Source organism: Canis lupus, chromosome 2, assembly GCF_003254725.2.
Source record: "Canis lupus dingo isolate Sandy chromosome 2, ASM325472v2, whole genome shotgun sequence".
Classification (NCBI taxonomy): Eukaryota; Metazoa; Chordata; class Mammalia; order Carnivora; family Canidae; genus Canis; species Canis lupus.
Genome location: NC_064244.1, coordinates 57,799,566 through 57,814,823, shown reverse-complemented (window position 1 = coordinate 57,814,823; position 15,258 = coordinate 57,799,566). Strand labels below are relative to the sequence as shown.

Below are 15,258 nucleotides of genomic sequence, written 5' to 3'. Positions count from 1 at the left end.
CACAGATTTAGAGATGTCCCCACAGCAGGGAGGGTCCCTAGGAAGTCACCCACGCTCTCAGCCAATCTCCCCAGGGATCTGGGAGACTGGTGACCAGAGGCCAGATACAGTGGGTTGCTGGGTAACTGAGCTTTGGGCTCTGGGCGTCCCTGAGCCGCTGGGGCTGGAGTTGCCAGCCTGGCCTCCTCGACCCTGTCTCAGCCCCAGCAGCTGCAGCTCCTGCAGGACGACGCAGGGCCGGGTGCCTGTCCTGCCCATGGAGGGAGAGTGCCCCACTGGCTTCTCCCTGGCCCTCGGTGTCTGACCTGGAGAATGGACATTGAAGACTGTCCTCCTGGAGATGACAGCTGGAGGAGAGGACACAAGGGGTGGGGCTGGGCAGGGCTGCACCAAGGTCCTGCCCTCACTCCCCATCCTGAGCCTTGTTTCTCCTCCAGCCTGAGTCACAACAGCATCTCCCTAGAGAGTGCCCTGGGCCTGGTGAAGACACTCCCCTCCTGCCCGCACATCCGGGAGGCTTCTGTGAAGTAAGCCATGGGTGCCACTTGCTGATGGTGGGGAGAAGCAAGGTTCCCACGCTCAGCAATCCTCTGTGACCTGAGGCAATATGCACCCCTCTCTGAGTCTCAGGGTTCCCTGAACGGACGACCCGCTTTCCATCCTCTGAGGCCTGTGTGATCTGGGGACCAGGGAGGTCATGGGGTGGGGAAGGCCAGGGTTCCATGTCCTCGCAGGATGAGTTGAGGGTCTCGTGTGGTCTCTCCTTGTGTGGCGTCTCCCTTTCCCTGTCCCTACAGGCCCAGCGCCCTCGCCTCCTGCACCCCTGGTGTCTAGGGCTCGGGAAGCTGGGCCTCCGACCTCCCCACACCCTTGTCTCTGCAGCCTGGGCTCTGAGCAGAGCTTCTGGATCTACTTCTCCCGAAAGGAGGAGGCCGGGAAGACACTAAGGTAATGCCTGGTCTGGGGTGGGAATGGGGAAGCGGAGGCTGGTCCTGTGGCAGCCTCCACGCCTTCTTTATCTTCACTGGGCCCTTTCTCCCTTTAGCTACCCTGCTTCCTACCCACTGCCTGGGTTTGCCTCCCCCAGATCTGCCCCCGACCCCCCCACACACACCTCCAGTCCTTAGGCCCGGCCTTAACTATAAGTCTGGAGGCTTCTGAGTACCATGGTTAAGAGGCTCAGACTCTGGAGCCACCTGAGGGTAAATCCCAGCTCTACCGTTTACCAGCTGTGTGACCTCAAACAAGTGATTTAACCTCTCTGTGTTTCAGTTCCTCATCTGTAAGATGGGAATAATAGTAAGACCTACCCTTTAGGGTTATTATGAGGATTAAAGGAGTTGACATGTATAAAGTGCCTGGCAAGGGCCTGGCTCACTTGAGTGCTCTATCATTGCTGTTATTATTACCGGCTGGTAGCCTGGGATGCTCTCTCTCAGCCTCACCACCAAGGAAGAGGGTCACTTCCTCCGTATGTCGTTTCTTCAGCTGTGATCGTGGCCTCTGAACTGGGCTGTCACCTCTGGCCAGGCCTCCTCCAATCCATTCACTTCAAAGCCCCCAGAGGGATCCTCTCGGCACACATCAGACTGTGCTCCCCACTGCACTAAGCCTGTTTGTGGCTCCCCATTGCCCCCAGGATAAGGTTCAATTCCTTAGCTTCTTCTTCCTCTTCTGATCTAGCTGCCACTTCCCATCGTGCTCCCCCTCACTGTACACAAATACACCACACCACACTCAAACCACACATACGTACACACACCATACCGCACACCACACCGTACTTACACCACACACAGATGTGCATAGTCTACATACGTATGCATCCATATATATAACACACATCCAGATGCACACATACCACACAAGCACACTCATACACATCACCCGTACACACCTACAGAACACACACACAGATGCACACATACCACACAAACATGCCCACAACACACATGCACACACATATTCAGCCCAAATGGCTTTCGCTTCTTGCTCACTGAACACCCACTGCCCAGTTAAAGCTTCCTTCCCACCGGGCACTCAGTCTGACACTCTCTTCCCCATGTTTTCCAAGATAAAATTCTCCTAAGCCTTTAATACCCAGCTGCAATGTCAGCCTCTCATGGAAGTCTCCAGGGATCCCTGTCCAACGAGAGTCAACTGCTCTGTGGGGCCTGTCTGCTGGCCACCCAGGGCCAGAGTGCCAGGAGGGTGGGGTCCCAGCAAGACCCCTAGGCCTCCTGCCTCCAAGAGAGCCAGGAGTAAAGCTTTACTGGGGAGTAGGGAGTGGGTTTAGAGTCTGGAGTCAGACTGACTTGGATAGAAACTCAATTCCACCCTTACTTCTCACCTGCTGTGTCCTTGGGTTAGTCAGTTTCTCTGCCTATAAATGATGTGGTTGGAATCCCACGAGATGTCGTGTGTCAGGCAACCCTACCTGGATGCTGGCACAGGGCCTGGCTAATAGTCAGGGCTTGATGAGTGATACTCTCAACCCTTTCCTGGCAGGGGGCAGGGGGATCTCTCTCAGGAGATAGGAAGCTCCCAAAACAGGGGCCGCATCTTTGGCTTGTGCCCAGGCCCTGATTCCAGGCTGTTGGCTCAGTGTGGGGTACCCCATAGGCCCTGGGGGGGAGATGGGACTCTAACAGGCTTCATCCCGACTCTGCCCCTTCCCCTCTGCCCTCAGGCTGAGCCAGTGCAACCTCATGCCAGAGCATGTGCCCAGACTGGCCACCCACCTGAACCAGGCCCTGAAGCTGACAGCGCTCACGTGAGTGATGGGGTCCACCCACAGGCGCAAGGGAGGGGCAGGGGCTCCCAGGAGAGCTACCCCGTAACCGACCTCTGTCCCCAGGCTGACCCAGTGCGGCCTGGGCCTGGAGCAGCTGATAGTTCTCCTGAGTCTGCTGAGGTGTCCAGTGGGCCTGTTCACTCTCAGGTACTGTCTTCCTTGGTGCCCCTGGGAGGGGCTGGGGGTAAGCACTGGAGAATAGGTCTCCCCAGGACCGTGGCCCCAGCCACATCTTACAACCAAACCCTGCCACTAAGATCCTGCCTGTAGCCCCAGAAACCCCCCTCAGGTACACAGAGAAGCTGCCCTCCTTGCCGTAGGACCTCTGCTTAGGCACTTAAGAAAAAAAAAAAGGAAACCCCAAAGGACACCCAGCTGAGGTCAGCAGTGACATATAACAGATACCATGTGTGTATGTTCACGAAGATCATTTTATTTTATTTATTTATTTATTTATTTTTACGAAGATCATTTTAAACCTTTCAGAAAAGCAGAAAAGATTATCAACACGTAGAGAAACTAATGTTTAAGACTCATGTTCTTATCAGCTGGGCTTAAGAGCTGTTCAGGGTTCACTGTATTTGCTTCATCTTTTAATTTTTTTTGGCTACATTGTTCTCAAGTTATAGATCTCGTAGAACATTCCTCCTAAACATTTCACCACAAGTTTTTAAAAATAAGCACATTTTCTATATAATCACAGTTGGATGAGGACACCCAGCAGAAATGGAAGCAATTCTGAGTGTTGTGATGACCCAGTCAGATCTCAAAGGTCCCACTGTCCCCAAGTGGGACAACTGGCTGGTCGGACCTCTGATCCAGTCAAGATCCACATTGGCATGGGGGTAGCAATGGCTCTTAGGATTCTCAATCCATGTGTCACCCCCCACCAACTCCTCACTTTCCTCTTTTATGTCACTGACTGTGGTGTCTCTACACTTGCCGGCTCTGTCTGGTTGCTTCCTTCTGATGTCAAATTGCATTTGTTCCTCTAAACCCCTGACTTTTCCGGAATGGAAATTAGATCATAAATGAGATTCAGTTACATATTTGTGCCCAGAAAACTGACCTCACGGCCAGTGCTATGCACTTCTCCACACAGCCAATGATGAGGCCCACGAGGTCTGGTCGTTCTCCAAAATGCCACAGTCTTGCTTACTTGTGCTACAATGCACATAATTAAAAGTTCCCATCTTACCCAACTTTACGGGTCTGGCTCAGGAGCGTTAAGTACATTCATGTTGGTCTACAGCTGCAACTCTTTTCGTGGGAAACTGACACTTCGTCCCCATTACACAGATCCGCAGTCGCCCCTTCCCCAGCCCCTGGCAGCCACCATCCTACCTTCTGAATCTGGGGGTTTGACTGCTCTAGGGACCTCATGGAAGTGGGATTGTTCAGGATTTATCTTTTTTTGTGACTGGCTTGTTTCACTGAGCATCATGTCCTCAGGGTTCATGCATGGTGTAGCACCTGTCAGAGTTTCCTTCCTTTTAAGACTGACTGATGGTGCATTGTAGGTGGATACCCCGTTTCGTGTATGCATCCATCCATCCGTGAACACTTGGGTTATCCGGCCTTTTGGCTAAAGTGCCTGCCTGCAAACACGTGTGTCCACATACCTCTTTGTATCATCTCTGCTTTCAGTTCTTTTGGGTATATACCCAGAATTGCTGGATCACCCGAAATAACGCTTTGAAATAAAACTTTTCCTAACTCTAAAAATAATGCATACTCGTTGTAGAGATTTGTGAAAAATCCAGATGAACATAAGAAAATAGTACTTTGGAGGGGGAAAAAAAAAAGACCTCAACATAACTTCAGAAGCAGAAATATCTTAAACAACTCTTTTTTTTCCTGCTTCTAAATTAATTGCAAGCACATTGTAGAAAGTCCGGAAAAATATTGGAAACGAAGGAAGAAAGGAAGAAACCGTTTGTGAGAATTCTATCATCTAAACAGCCGTCGTTAACTTTTAATATTGTTTTCTTCCCCTCTCCATACGTATTTTTCCTTTTTTTTAATGCAAAATGGGGATGTTTTGTATATGGTTTTATTTCCTTATCCTTGCCATGCAATGCTATACATACCTTTCCTTAAATCTAAAACTATTGCTTAAAAAAAGAATGCGTTCTGTTGGGTTGTTGCAGTGACCATCAGAACAAGGAAGAGGTTAATTTCCTGTTTTATGCTGGTGCCTAGTTGCCTAATTTTTAAATAAGCAAAACCAAAAAGCATCTGAGACCCACTTGGCACCCCTATCCCCTCCCAGCTCACCCTGGGGAGCTTCATCTAGTTCTGCTTCTGTGACAGGGTGGAGGAGCCGTGGGTAGGCAAAGCCGGGGTGCTCGCCCTGCTAAGAGTCTGCACCCAGACCTCAGGCAACATCACTGAAATAAGGTGAGTGGAGGGAGGAGGCCCCTCAGAATTCTTCATCTTTTCATGACTTTTGGGACCATCCCTTAGCTAGACATCAGTCTCTTGCCCTGTAGGGTAATAGCTGTGTCACTAGCAAATTCTCTGGATTGCTAAAATGGCAGAGGCTACACATACGTGTTGGGACTTGTGCAGTAATCAAGCCACAATACCAGAGAGAGGAAGGCAGCCACAGAATTAAGGCAAAGAACTGATGGGGGCACCTGGGTGGCTCAGGGGTTGAGCGTCTGCCTTTGGCTCAGGGTGTGATCCCAGGTCCTGGGATCTAGTCCCACATCAGGGTCCCCTCAGGAAAGCTGCTTCTCCGTCTGCCTGTGTCTCTGCCTCTCTCTGTGTCTCTCATGAATAAATAAATAAAAATTAAAAAAAAAAAGACAACTGATGGATCCCAGCTGGGAGTCCACCCTGGATTGCCTGGTTGCCTGGAAGTGGCCCCTGGATTATTGTAAACACACAATATGGCTCTATGACTAGAGTAGTGACATGGAGTAGCTAAGCACAAAGGCTTTGGAGTCCTACTGACGTATGTCCCGATCCCTACTGGGTCTGGGAGTTCAGAGTCAGTGGACCAGCAGCCCCAGGCGGAGCTCAACCTACATGGCGAGGCTGCTTCAGACCTCACACTGGCTACCCCTTCTCTCCTCAGCATTTCGGAGACCCAGCAGCAGCTCTGTCTCCAGCTGGAGTTTCCCCCTCAGGAGAACCCAGAAGCCGTGACGCTCAGGTGGGGCCTAGTACCTGGGCCCCCAGGGGAGTAGCTGGTGATGGTGTGGGGTAGAGGTACTGCCGCTTCTGATCAGTAGTTCTCGTGCCTTGCTCAGAGCCCTCCGACGTCCAAAGTGTCTGCATGGTCAATGAGGTCTGGCCCAACCTGCCTCTCCATGTTGTCCATCCCCATCCCAAACCTCCATCTTGGCTCCCGTCATCCCCACCACCTTTCAGTCCTCCAACACCACCTTGCTCCCGTTGACCTCAGAGTTTTTGCACAGGCTACTCCTGGACCAGAATGTTCTCTCCTCCACTACCCTCGTCCTCCTTTCCCTGGCTAACTCCCCCTGTCCTTCAGATCTTAGCGTTAACGCTACCACCTGAGGAAGACCCTCTCTGAGCCTCCAGATATAGTCAAGTTCTCCCATGATCCACTCATAGATGCCTGGGTTCACAGCACCCCTAATCCATACAGCACATTTTGGAAATTAAAATGTCACCCCTTTTGAGTGAATGCAGCCCTGCACGTGTACATGTTGGGAACAGACCATAGTGGATCTCAGCCCCAACTCACCTCCTTGGCTGGGTCCCCTTGTGCAGTGAACAGCCTGCGCAGCCATACCAGCTGCCCCATCTAGATCTCTCTTTCATAGCACTTCCTATAATTGAATAGAAAATTGTGGGACTTTATCTCATTAGCATTTATTTGCCCCTAAAAGGTAAGCTCCTTGTAAGAAGAGACTGAGTCACCAGTAGTGACCTAGATGTTCAGTAACTCCTGCCAACGTGTCTACCTCCAGGTTGGCTCACTGTGACCTTGAGACCCACCACAGCCTTCTTGCTGGGCAGCTGATGGAGACATGTGCCAGGCTGCAGCAGCTCAGGTCAGAAGCCTGAAACACCATCTAGGGCCCTGGCTCCTCTGGTCACCCCCAGTGCCCACTCCAGGCCACGTGGGAGAGGCTGGCCAGTCCAGAATGGGAATGAGCAGAACCTGGGGCAGCATTAGTTTCTCTGGCCTTCTTGCTTCCCTTAGCAGGAGAAAATTACACTTGGCCAGTGGGGGAGGGTCCCAGGGTGGTATAGATGCCCCCACCAGGAGCTTTTGGGTGGTTCTTTCCCCTCTCTTGGGCTCCCCATCTCTGTATGATGGATGATCCTGAGATGCATCCAACCTGAAATCCTCTGGAATATGCTCGGGCCTTTTCAGCTTGTCCCAGGTGAACCTCTGCGACTCCAGCTCCCTGCTGCTAAAAAACCTCCTGGTGTCTCTCTCTGAGCTGAAGACATTCAGGTATGCAGCTGAGATGCGCACTCAGTCCCCTGGCCCTGCCCCCTTCTTCCTGCCCTGGGCTCAGAGATATTCTGTGTCCCCACCCCAGGGGCTGGGACTCATGCAGCCCTGGAAATGATATCAGGGCATGTGGTCAATCACATGGCCACATGGCAAGAGTGGTTTCCTTTTCAATGCTTTATCTTTCTCTCTCTCTTTTTTTAACATTTGAAATAACTGTAAACAAACAGAAGGCCTAGAAGCAGTTCCATATACCATTTTCCCAAATTCACCCCTTTGTCTGTATTTTTTTACATCCCCTTTCTCCTGTCCTCCCTCCTTCCTCACCCCTCCCTTCTGTTCTCCTCTTTCCCTCAGAGCCATCTGAAAGTAGTTGCATGAACATGCCCCTTCACCCCTTACGATTTCTGTGAATTTCCTCCTAAGAACTAGGACATTCTCTCCCATAATCCAGTAAAAGCATAAAATGCAGGAAATTTAACATTGGTACACTGTCGTTATCAAAATTACCACTCATGGAGTGCCTGGGTGGCTCAGTCAGTTAAGCATCTGCCTTTGGCTCAGGTCATGATCCCTGGGTCCTGGGATCGAGCCCTGCATCAGGCTCCCTGCTCAGCAAAGAGCCTGCTTCTCCCTCTCCCTCTGATGCTGCCCCTGGTTGTGCTCTCAATCTCTCTCTCTCTCTGTCAAATAAATAAATAAAATCTTTTAAAAAGAAACAAAAAACCTACTGTTCATATTCCAATTTTGCCAAATGCTTTTGTCAAGTTGTTTGTTGCATTTTTTTTTTCCAGTCCTGGATTCCACCTAGGATCACAGGCTGCACTTAGTTGTCATTTGCCTTTGGTCTCCAACTTGGAATGGTCCTTAGCCCCTCTTTGTCTTACATGATATTGTCATGACATTTACCTGTCAGGGATTTTGTAAAAAGTCCTTCAGTTTGGCTTCCATGTTTCTTCAGGTTTAGATTTAGGCTCTGCACATGGGGCAGAAATCTCCCAGAGGCAATGTGCTCTTCTTGGGAGGCACATGTTGTCTCTTTGTGCCCTGACGGGTGATGGTAACTGTGATCACCTGGTGAAGGTGGTGTCAGCCAGGTTTCTTCCCCTGCAAAGCTACTGTTTTCCCTTTCTAATTAATCCATATCTTGTAGGAAGATACTTTAAGACTATGTAGATACCCTGTCCTTGCTCATACTGTCATTTACTGATTTCAACCTCCATTGATAATTCTTGCCTGAACCAAATGTCACTATGATGGTTGCAAAATGGAGCTTTCCTAACTTTTAATTCTGTTTTAATCCAATGGAATGCATCAAGGAGGTGTCTTTTTGGTGCCAGTGTATCTTTAACACTACTCTAATACTTGCTGCTTACTTTTTTGTCATTTAAATGAAGATGCAGAGCTTGTGGTAAAAGATCATAGCTAGCTAGACCTCACAGGGATGCCCAACTATGGCACACGTGGTGAAGTTGCTGCCTATAAATGGGTTAGGGAAATATTCAACTAGTCCAAGCTAAGTTTAATCATTCCACAGTGGGGGAGATTTATGAAGGGAAAGAGGCCCCTTCTTCCTATCCCTCCCCTCTTCCTTGCCCTCTACTACCCCATCCAGGGCTCTCAAGACCAAGAGCCCCTGCCTGACCCATTGCCCTTTGACCCCCACCAGACTGACCTCCAGCTGTATGAGCTCCAAGGGCCTGGCCCACCTGACATTTGGCCTGAGAAACTGCCACCACCTGGAGGAGCTGGAGTGAGTCACAGTGGGGGGATCCAGGAAGGGACGGCCCAGCTGAGGGCAGGGGTGGAGAGGACAGTTGCGCCTTTGGCAAGGTGGGTGGTGGGACTTCAGCCTATCACTTTGCTCCCTGATGAAGCCCAGCAATCCTGCAACCCTGCGTGTGGCCTGGGAAAGCTAAGCACCATCTTCTTGGTCTCAACTTATCAGTCATAAGAATAACTGTGCCTGTCTGGTCTTGGACTATCTCACATAAAATGTAAAATGAGGATCATCACCCTTCTCTGCCAGGGGTAGCTATAGGTGTCAGAGTACAGAGAGGGCTATGGGGCCGAAGGAATCACTGCGTGTGTGTGTGTGTGTGTGTCCCTTGTCCCTGGCTTCTTCTTTTTGCAGCCCTCATTCAGGGCATCCTTTCTCAGCTGGGTCAGCTTGTGATGGCCATGCCCCCTCCTCAGGGACCCCAAAACCTGGCCCTTGGAGCTAGCAGTGCCCTGATGGTCCAGGATCTGCAGACCCCGAGCTGCCCTCCTGAAGGCACTAAGAGACTGGGGCAGGGGGGTGGTGGGTGGGAGTAGGCATCCTTGTGAAGTCTAGCTAGTCCCTCTTCTAGTGAGAGAGCTCATCTCCAGGAGCCGAGCAGGCTTGTCTAACACTCACCTCGTACTTGGTCCCCTCCAGCTTGTCCAACAATCAGTTTGGTGAGGAGGACACTGAAGTCCTGATGACGGTCCTTGAGGGCAAGTGCTGGCTGAAGAAGCTCGAGTAAGTGATGGGGGGGGGGGGGGGAAGGGGGGGAGGAGCTGGAAGTAAGGCTAGGAACTTTTGCAGCTCTTGTGAAAACAAACCATGACATCCCTGAATGGATAGAGGTGAGCCAAAAGCCCTCCCTTTTACTCCCTTACCTGGGCTCTGAGTGTCATGAAAATGCTTGATCACTGGAAACAAATACTCAAACTGACCCAAGTCAGAAATTTAGTGGCTCGTGTCACAGGAAATTACAAGGAATCTAACTTCAGGCATAGCTATATCCAGGTCTGTATTTGTTCTCTCTCTCTGCTCCCTCCTTACCCCCATCTTGACTTCATTGCCAGGCAGGACATCCCTGCAGCTGCAGGTTCACTTCCTACCAACTTTGCAGAAAGGGAGCACCTTTCTCTGTGTAGTTATAACTCAAGGCTCTAGATGATTCTCACTGGTCTAGCTCAGGTCACAAGCTCACCCCTAAGCCAATCACACGGTATTTTGAGTGGCCAGATCTGGGTCACATACTCACCCAACTATCTGGTCTTGAGGGGCTGGTGGTGTTTCAGGGTGCTAATGTCAGAAGAAGGGGACACAAACTCTGGGCAAATTAGACCCATAGACGTCCACTGCTACTTGCTTACAATCATTTCCTTAGTAACTGGCAACTTCTTTACTCTCAACTATAATTTGGAGTCACCAAGTTCCAGAAAGACAAGAAACAGTCTCAGTATGAAGGGTCAGTGAGTGTCTCCCCGCCACCATGCCCAGACATAACAGCATCTAGAGAGACCCTTTTATTGGGCATCTACTTTTAATCTCAAAGTTCACTTGGTGACCAAAAATATACACTGGTTATAAAAAGTTTCATAGTTACAGAAATAAGTAACAAAGGACATGACATCCTCCAGTGGCGACATCCTCCAGTGGCGACATCCTCCTGGGAAAACTGCTGTGAATGAGCAGTTTGTGAATTTCCCTCTGGATTTGTTTCAACATGTGTTTTGAATATAATTGAAAAGTAGCCTTCTGACTTTTTGCTCATTAACAATAAAATTCTCCCACTTTTGTCCCTTTTTGCTGGGGACCAGGGCATGGATGGTATTGAAGAGACCTTTAACCAGAGGACCCACATATCTTTCTCCTGAGCTGTTTCTTTGGCCTCCCCCCATGTGCCTTCACCTCTGCTCAGCCTCCCTTCCTTCTGGAAGCTTTTGTTCTGGCAGAGAGAGGGGGTTGTTGGAGGCCCAATGAGGTCATTGATTGGCTCATGCACGCATTTGACAGGTATTTACCCAGGGGCCCAGGACTCGGAGCTGGAGGTACTGCAGAGAACAGGACAGATGTGGGACCCTTCTCTGGTGTCCCAGGCAGCCAGTGCTCCTCCTTGCCTCTCACCTCCTCAGACGCCTCAACTATAAAATGGGCATAATGAAGGAAGGGGGATGGATCCGCACTGCCCAGACACCTCCTCTGGTTTCAGAGCTGTCATTTCTGAGTGTCTCCTCTCTGCCAGGCAGCTTTCCTTGAACCTCTGGCTGACTTCTTCCACCTGTCCATCTGTGGCCAAATAGAGGCAAGGACCATGGTTAGGGGCCACACCACCCAGGTTTAATTCTTGGTAGGGTGTCCATCTGTCCCAGTTTCCCCGAGGCTGAGAGTCCCGCATCCTGGAGCCCCCCTCAATTCTAGGCAGACCAGGGCACCTATGAATGTGTGAGCTTGGGCAAGTTACTTAGCTTCTCTATGCTTTTCTCCCCATCTTAACTTTGGAGATGATAGCTATATCTACTTACCTCCTAGGCTTGTGGCAAGGATTAAATGAGATAATATATATTAGGACCTCAGAACAGAGCCTGGCACAGAGTTCACACTCTGCAAGTACTGGCTACTATTTATTGTTAATATTATTATTATTATTATTATTATTATTATTATTATTATTAATCTTTCCTGCCCAGCCTGGGGCCTACAGGAGTGTGATCCCATGGGTGATGCATAGGTGGGGTCCAGGAATGGGAGTCTATGGACTTGGGTCCTGTTCCCAATGCTTCTCCTTTACATAATGCTCTGAGCCTCAGTGTGCCTCATCTGTAAAATGGGGACAAGAGAGTTCCACTCCTCAGGATGGCCCTGAGCTCAGTGCTGGGCCTATAGTTTATGTCCGCTGTGTGGTTGCTAGGATTCCTGGTCAGCAGTCTGGGTCTGGTGTGATTCAGAACATAAAACTGCTGCCCGGGAAGTCTTAATTTGTGCAGAGAAATGGCCTTTGGATGTCTCATGCGGTTTTGTTTTATACAATGAGAATGAGTCTGCTCTGTGTGACTGTAAGTGGCTATCTTGGAGGTCCTTGGGTATTGCTAAATGCCAGAGCCTCCAGACTGGATGGGGCCTTGGTCTCTGCACCTGGGACCCAGCCCCAGCGATACCAAGTCCTCCTCTGACCTCCTCTTTTGCAGCCTCAGCCATCTCCCACTAGGCAGCTCCACCCTGGCCATGTTCACTCAAGGACTAAGCCACATGACCCTCCTACAGAGCCTCCGGTAAGTGGCCAAGTAACCCCATAGGAATGAGTGGGGGGGACATGTTCCCCAGCTCTTTTGGGACCACCGGCCCAGGGAAGCACGAGGGGCCCTTCCATAAGGCCCCCCGTGACTCCTACCCCAGGGACATTGCTGCCATCCTGGGCTGATGCCCACTGCTCTTGCCTTTCAATGCCGCCAACTCCCTCCTGATGACAGAAGGGACCTGATGGGTTTGGAGCCCAGTCCTGGAATAGCCCTTGACATGCACAAATTCACCCTGTGTTCTTGCTCACATTTCTGATGCCACACGCCTGGGTTGCCTAGATTCTGCATTTCCAACAAGCTCCCACGTGATACCAATTCTAGGGGAACCAACCACACTCCAGGCAATGAGGGTCTAGACTCTGATTTGGTGACCTCGACATTCTCCACTTGGGCCCCTGGCCACCCTGATGAATAGATAAAACACGTTCTTTTCTTGAGATTTTTCAAAACATAAAATGTGGCAACTAAGAAGAAACCCAAGCAACAACACAAAGCATGGCTTTGCTTCTCCCCCAGTCCCCGCCCCAGGCTGGCCAGAGGAGTGCGCGGCCAACGAGGTCAGAGAGTTCTGGGATGAGGTCATTTCATCCCAAATTAATTGTTAGAAAGGCACTTCGCTGAAGTTCAGTTTGTGAAGTGAAAGAACACAAAGCAATCTTCAAACACTCGACATGGGGCCGAGTTCACCTCCACTGGTTTGGTTTGTTCTGTTTTTTCCACACTCATGGAGGCAGAGCAAGGTCAGGGTGCAGAAAAGACAATAAACTGGCTTTCTGGAAAAGCCCAGCATTTGCCCAGATTAGGACACCTATGCCGTGGAGACATGAATTGCCTGAATTGTGGAGGCCGTGTGTAATTGGCATTGAGCTGGGGTGGCCTGGAGCTCCTGACACAGAGGCTGAGGCAAAGCCTGGCCAGACCAAAATAATGTGTCCACTTCCCCTCGGGGCGGGGGAGTGGGGAGCTCTGGGCTTTCATGTCTACTGTGCCTGGAAGTCATGAGCGGTCCTTGGCCAGCCATGGCTCCTTCCTGGGCTCAGTTTTTTCATCTGGACTTGCCACCTTGCCTGTCCCCCTCTCCAACCCTTGAAGCTGATCGATTGGCATCTGGGTTCCCAGTTGTGTAAAAGCTTTGCAAAGCACCTGCAAAGGCCTCTGGTCCTGACCACAGCCTCTGCTTCTCCAGGCTGAGCAGGAACGGTATTTGTGATGTCGGCTGCCACCAACTTTCCGAGGCCCTCAGAGCTGCCATGAGCTTGAAGGAGCTGGGGTGAGTTCCTCATCCCTCCCCCAACCAAAGACAATTTCGGCAGGGTCAGATGATGAAAGCAAAGGGCTCCTTGATTGAGTATGCCCTGCCCGGCTTAGTCCCATTGCTTTCAGCCACTTTCCACTGCCTGATCCCAGGCCTAGACCGTCAGGAGACCCCAAGATAGGATGTGAGAGTGTGGATGGCAGCAAGAGGGACTCAGGTCAGACACTGGGGAGAACATCCTAAACAGAAGACAAGAGGGTGAAGGGCTCAGCTGACACAGCAGGAGGGGACTCCCTCCAGACAGCAGCCTCCTCTTCTGTTCTGGGAGGGGAGATGTGGACAATATGACCTGTGTGGCAGGCGGATTGCGCCAATTCTCTACTGTTCTCTCCCCAAGCTTGAGCCACAACCAGATCAGAGACACCGGGGCCCAGCACTTAGCTGCTGTCCTACCAGGACTGCCGGAGCTCAGGAAGATAGAGTGAGTAGTCAGTCCTGCTGATAGGGGCCCTCAGTAGCCATGCCGTGATCTGGGGACACACTGGCCCCAGCTCACGGTGACATTCCTCCCCCCAACGTCACAGTCCAAGTGGTGGGGCTGGGCTGGCTCCTGGCCCCACCGACTTCGGGACCTTCAGCCAGCCCAGGCCGGGCTCCTCTCTGGCCCTTTCTGCCCCATCAGGCTGAGAAGGTGTGTGGCGGGGGGTGCGGTCTCTTGGGGCCCTAGCAGATGCAGTGCGTGGGGGGACGTGAGGGTCCCAGGGTCTAACGTCCGTCCTCCTCAGCCTCTCAGGGAATGGCATTGGTCCAGCTGGAGGGACGCGGCTGGCAGAGTCCCTCACCCTCTGCAGGCACTTGGAGGAGCTGATGTGAGTGTGCCCGCCGGCGGCCCTCCACCCCGAGCGTCCCCCACTCCTCCTGGCCCTCATGTCCCCTGGTGGGCACAGGGCAGTGCAGGGATGGGGAGCCAGACAGCCCGGTGCTCACCTCATCCCTCTCCTCTTCCAGGCTTGGCTACAACGTCCTGGGGGATACCACAGCCCTGGGCCTGGCCCAGGGACTGCCCTGCTGCCTGAGGGTCCTGCAGTGAGTGTCCTCCCCATCCCTCCAGGCAGGGGTGCCCTGGGGCCACTAGGGGATCAAGGCCCCCCTGGCTGAGCAGCCCTGCCTTAGGTCAGAGCGGGGGATGTACCGGGGCCAGCTGCCCCCACCCTGCCCACTCCTCCCCTGCCTCTGAAGGCTGGGGCAGGGCAGGCAGGAGACCCGGCCTTGTCCTGGGTCGCCACCAGCCCCTTCTGGGCTGTCGGCCAAGCCACTACCCCTTCTGAGTCTCAGTTTCCTTGTCTACAAAAGAAGCACAATGGTCTCTGCTCGGCTTGGCATGTCCCTGAGCCAGTCTGAGGGCTGAGGGCGAGTAAGGCAGTGTCAGCAAAGGGTGGGCGGGAGAAAAAACACTGGTTTATGCCAGGATCTCACTGGAGCCCCCACAGCAGCCCCAGGCCCGGGTTTCTATTCCCTCTATCTTCCGGGCAAGGAGACTAAAGCCAGGAGATGCATGGAGAGCTTACTTTACTTACTCATGAAACAGCCAGGCCTCCTTGAACTTAGGATTTCACACCCAAAAGCCAGGGTGCTTAATACCCACCGGGTCCTGTGTGGATGGGGAGGGGGCTTGGGGTGGCAGTTACCTGGATGGTCTGATGGTGTGGCCTGAAACTG

The 15,258-nt window shown here is 51.8% G+C and overlaps 1 protein-coding gene across 10 annotated transcripts in view; it reads left to right on the top strand.

The window, feature by feature from the left end:
• Positions 1 to 15,258, top strand: part of NLRC5 (NLR family CARD domain containing 5) — a 79,557-nt gene that overhangs the window by 59,852 nt on the left and 4,447 nt on the right. For 8 of the 10 annotated variants that reach the window (XM_025447382.3, XM_035713630.2, XM_035713628.2 and 5 more), the window contains 15 exons: positions 438 to 527; positions 883 to 948; positions 2,690 to 2,773; positions 2,858 to 2,941; positions 5,108 to 5,194; positions 5,877 to 5,954; positions 6,739 to 6,822; positions 7,149 to 7,232; positions 8,902 to 8,985; positions 9,652 to 9,735; positions 12,174 to 12,257; positions 13,471 to 13,554; positions 13,937 to 14,020; positions 14,325 to 14,408; positions 14,548 to 14,625. In XM_025447382.3, coding sequence (XP_025303167.1) covers positions 438 to 527; positions 883 to 948; positions 2,690 to 2,773; positions 2,858 to 2,941; positions 5,108 to 5,194; positions 5,877 to 5,954; positions 6,739 to 6,822; positions 7,149 to 7,232; positions 8,902 to 8,985; positions 9,652 to 9,735; positions 12,174 to 12,257; positions 13,471 to 13,554; positions 13,937 to 14,020; positions 14,325 to 14,408; positions 14,548 to 14,625 — 1,239 coding nt within the window. Of the gene's footprint in view, positions 1 to 437; positions 528 to 882; positions 949 to 2,689; positions 2,774 to 2,857; positions 2,942 to 5,107; positions 5,195 to 5,876; positions 5,955 to 6,738; positions 6,823 to 7,148; positions 7,233 to 8,901; positions 8,986 to 9,651; positions 9,736 to 12,173; positions 12,258 to 13,470; positions 13,555 to 13,936; positions 14,021 to 14,324; positions 14,409 to 14,547; positions 14,626 to 15,258 lie in introns of those variants that run through there. The other 2 variants (XR_007407273.1, XR_007407271.1) reach the window with 1 other exon arrangement.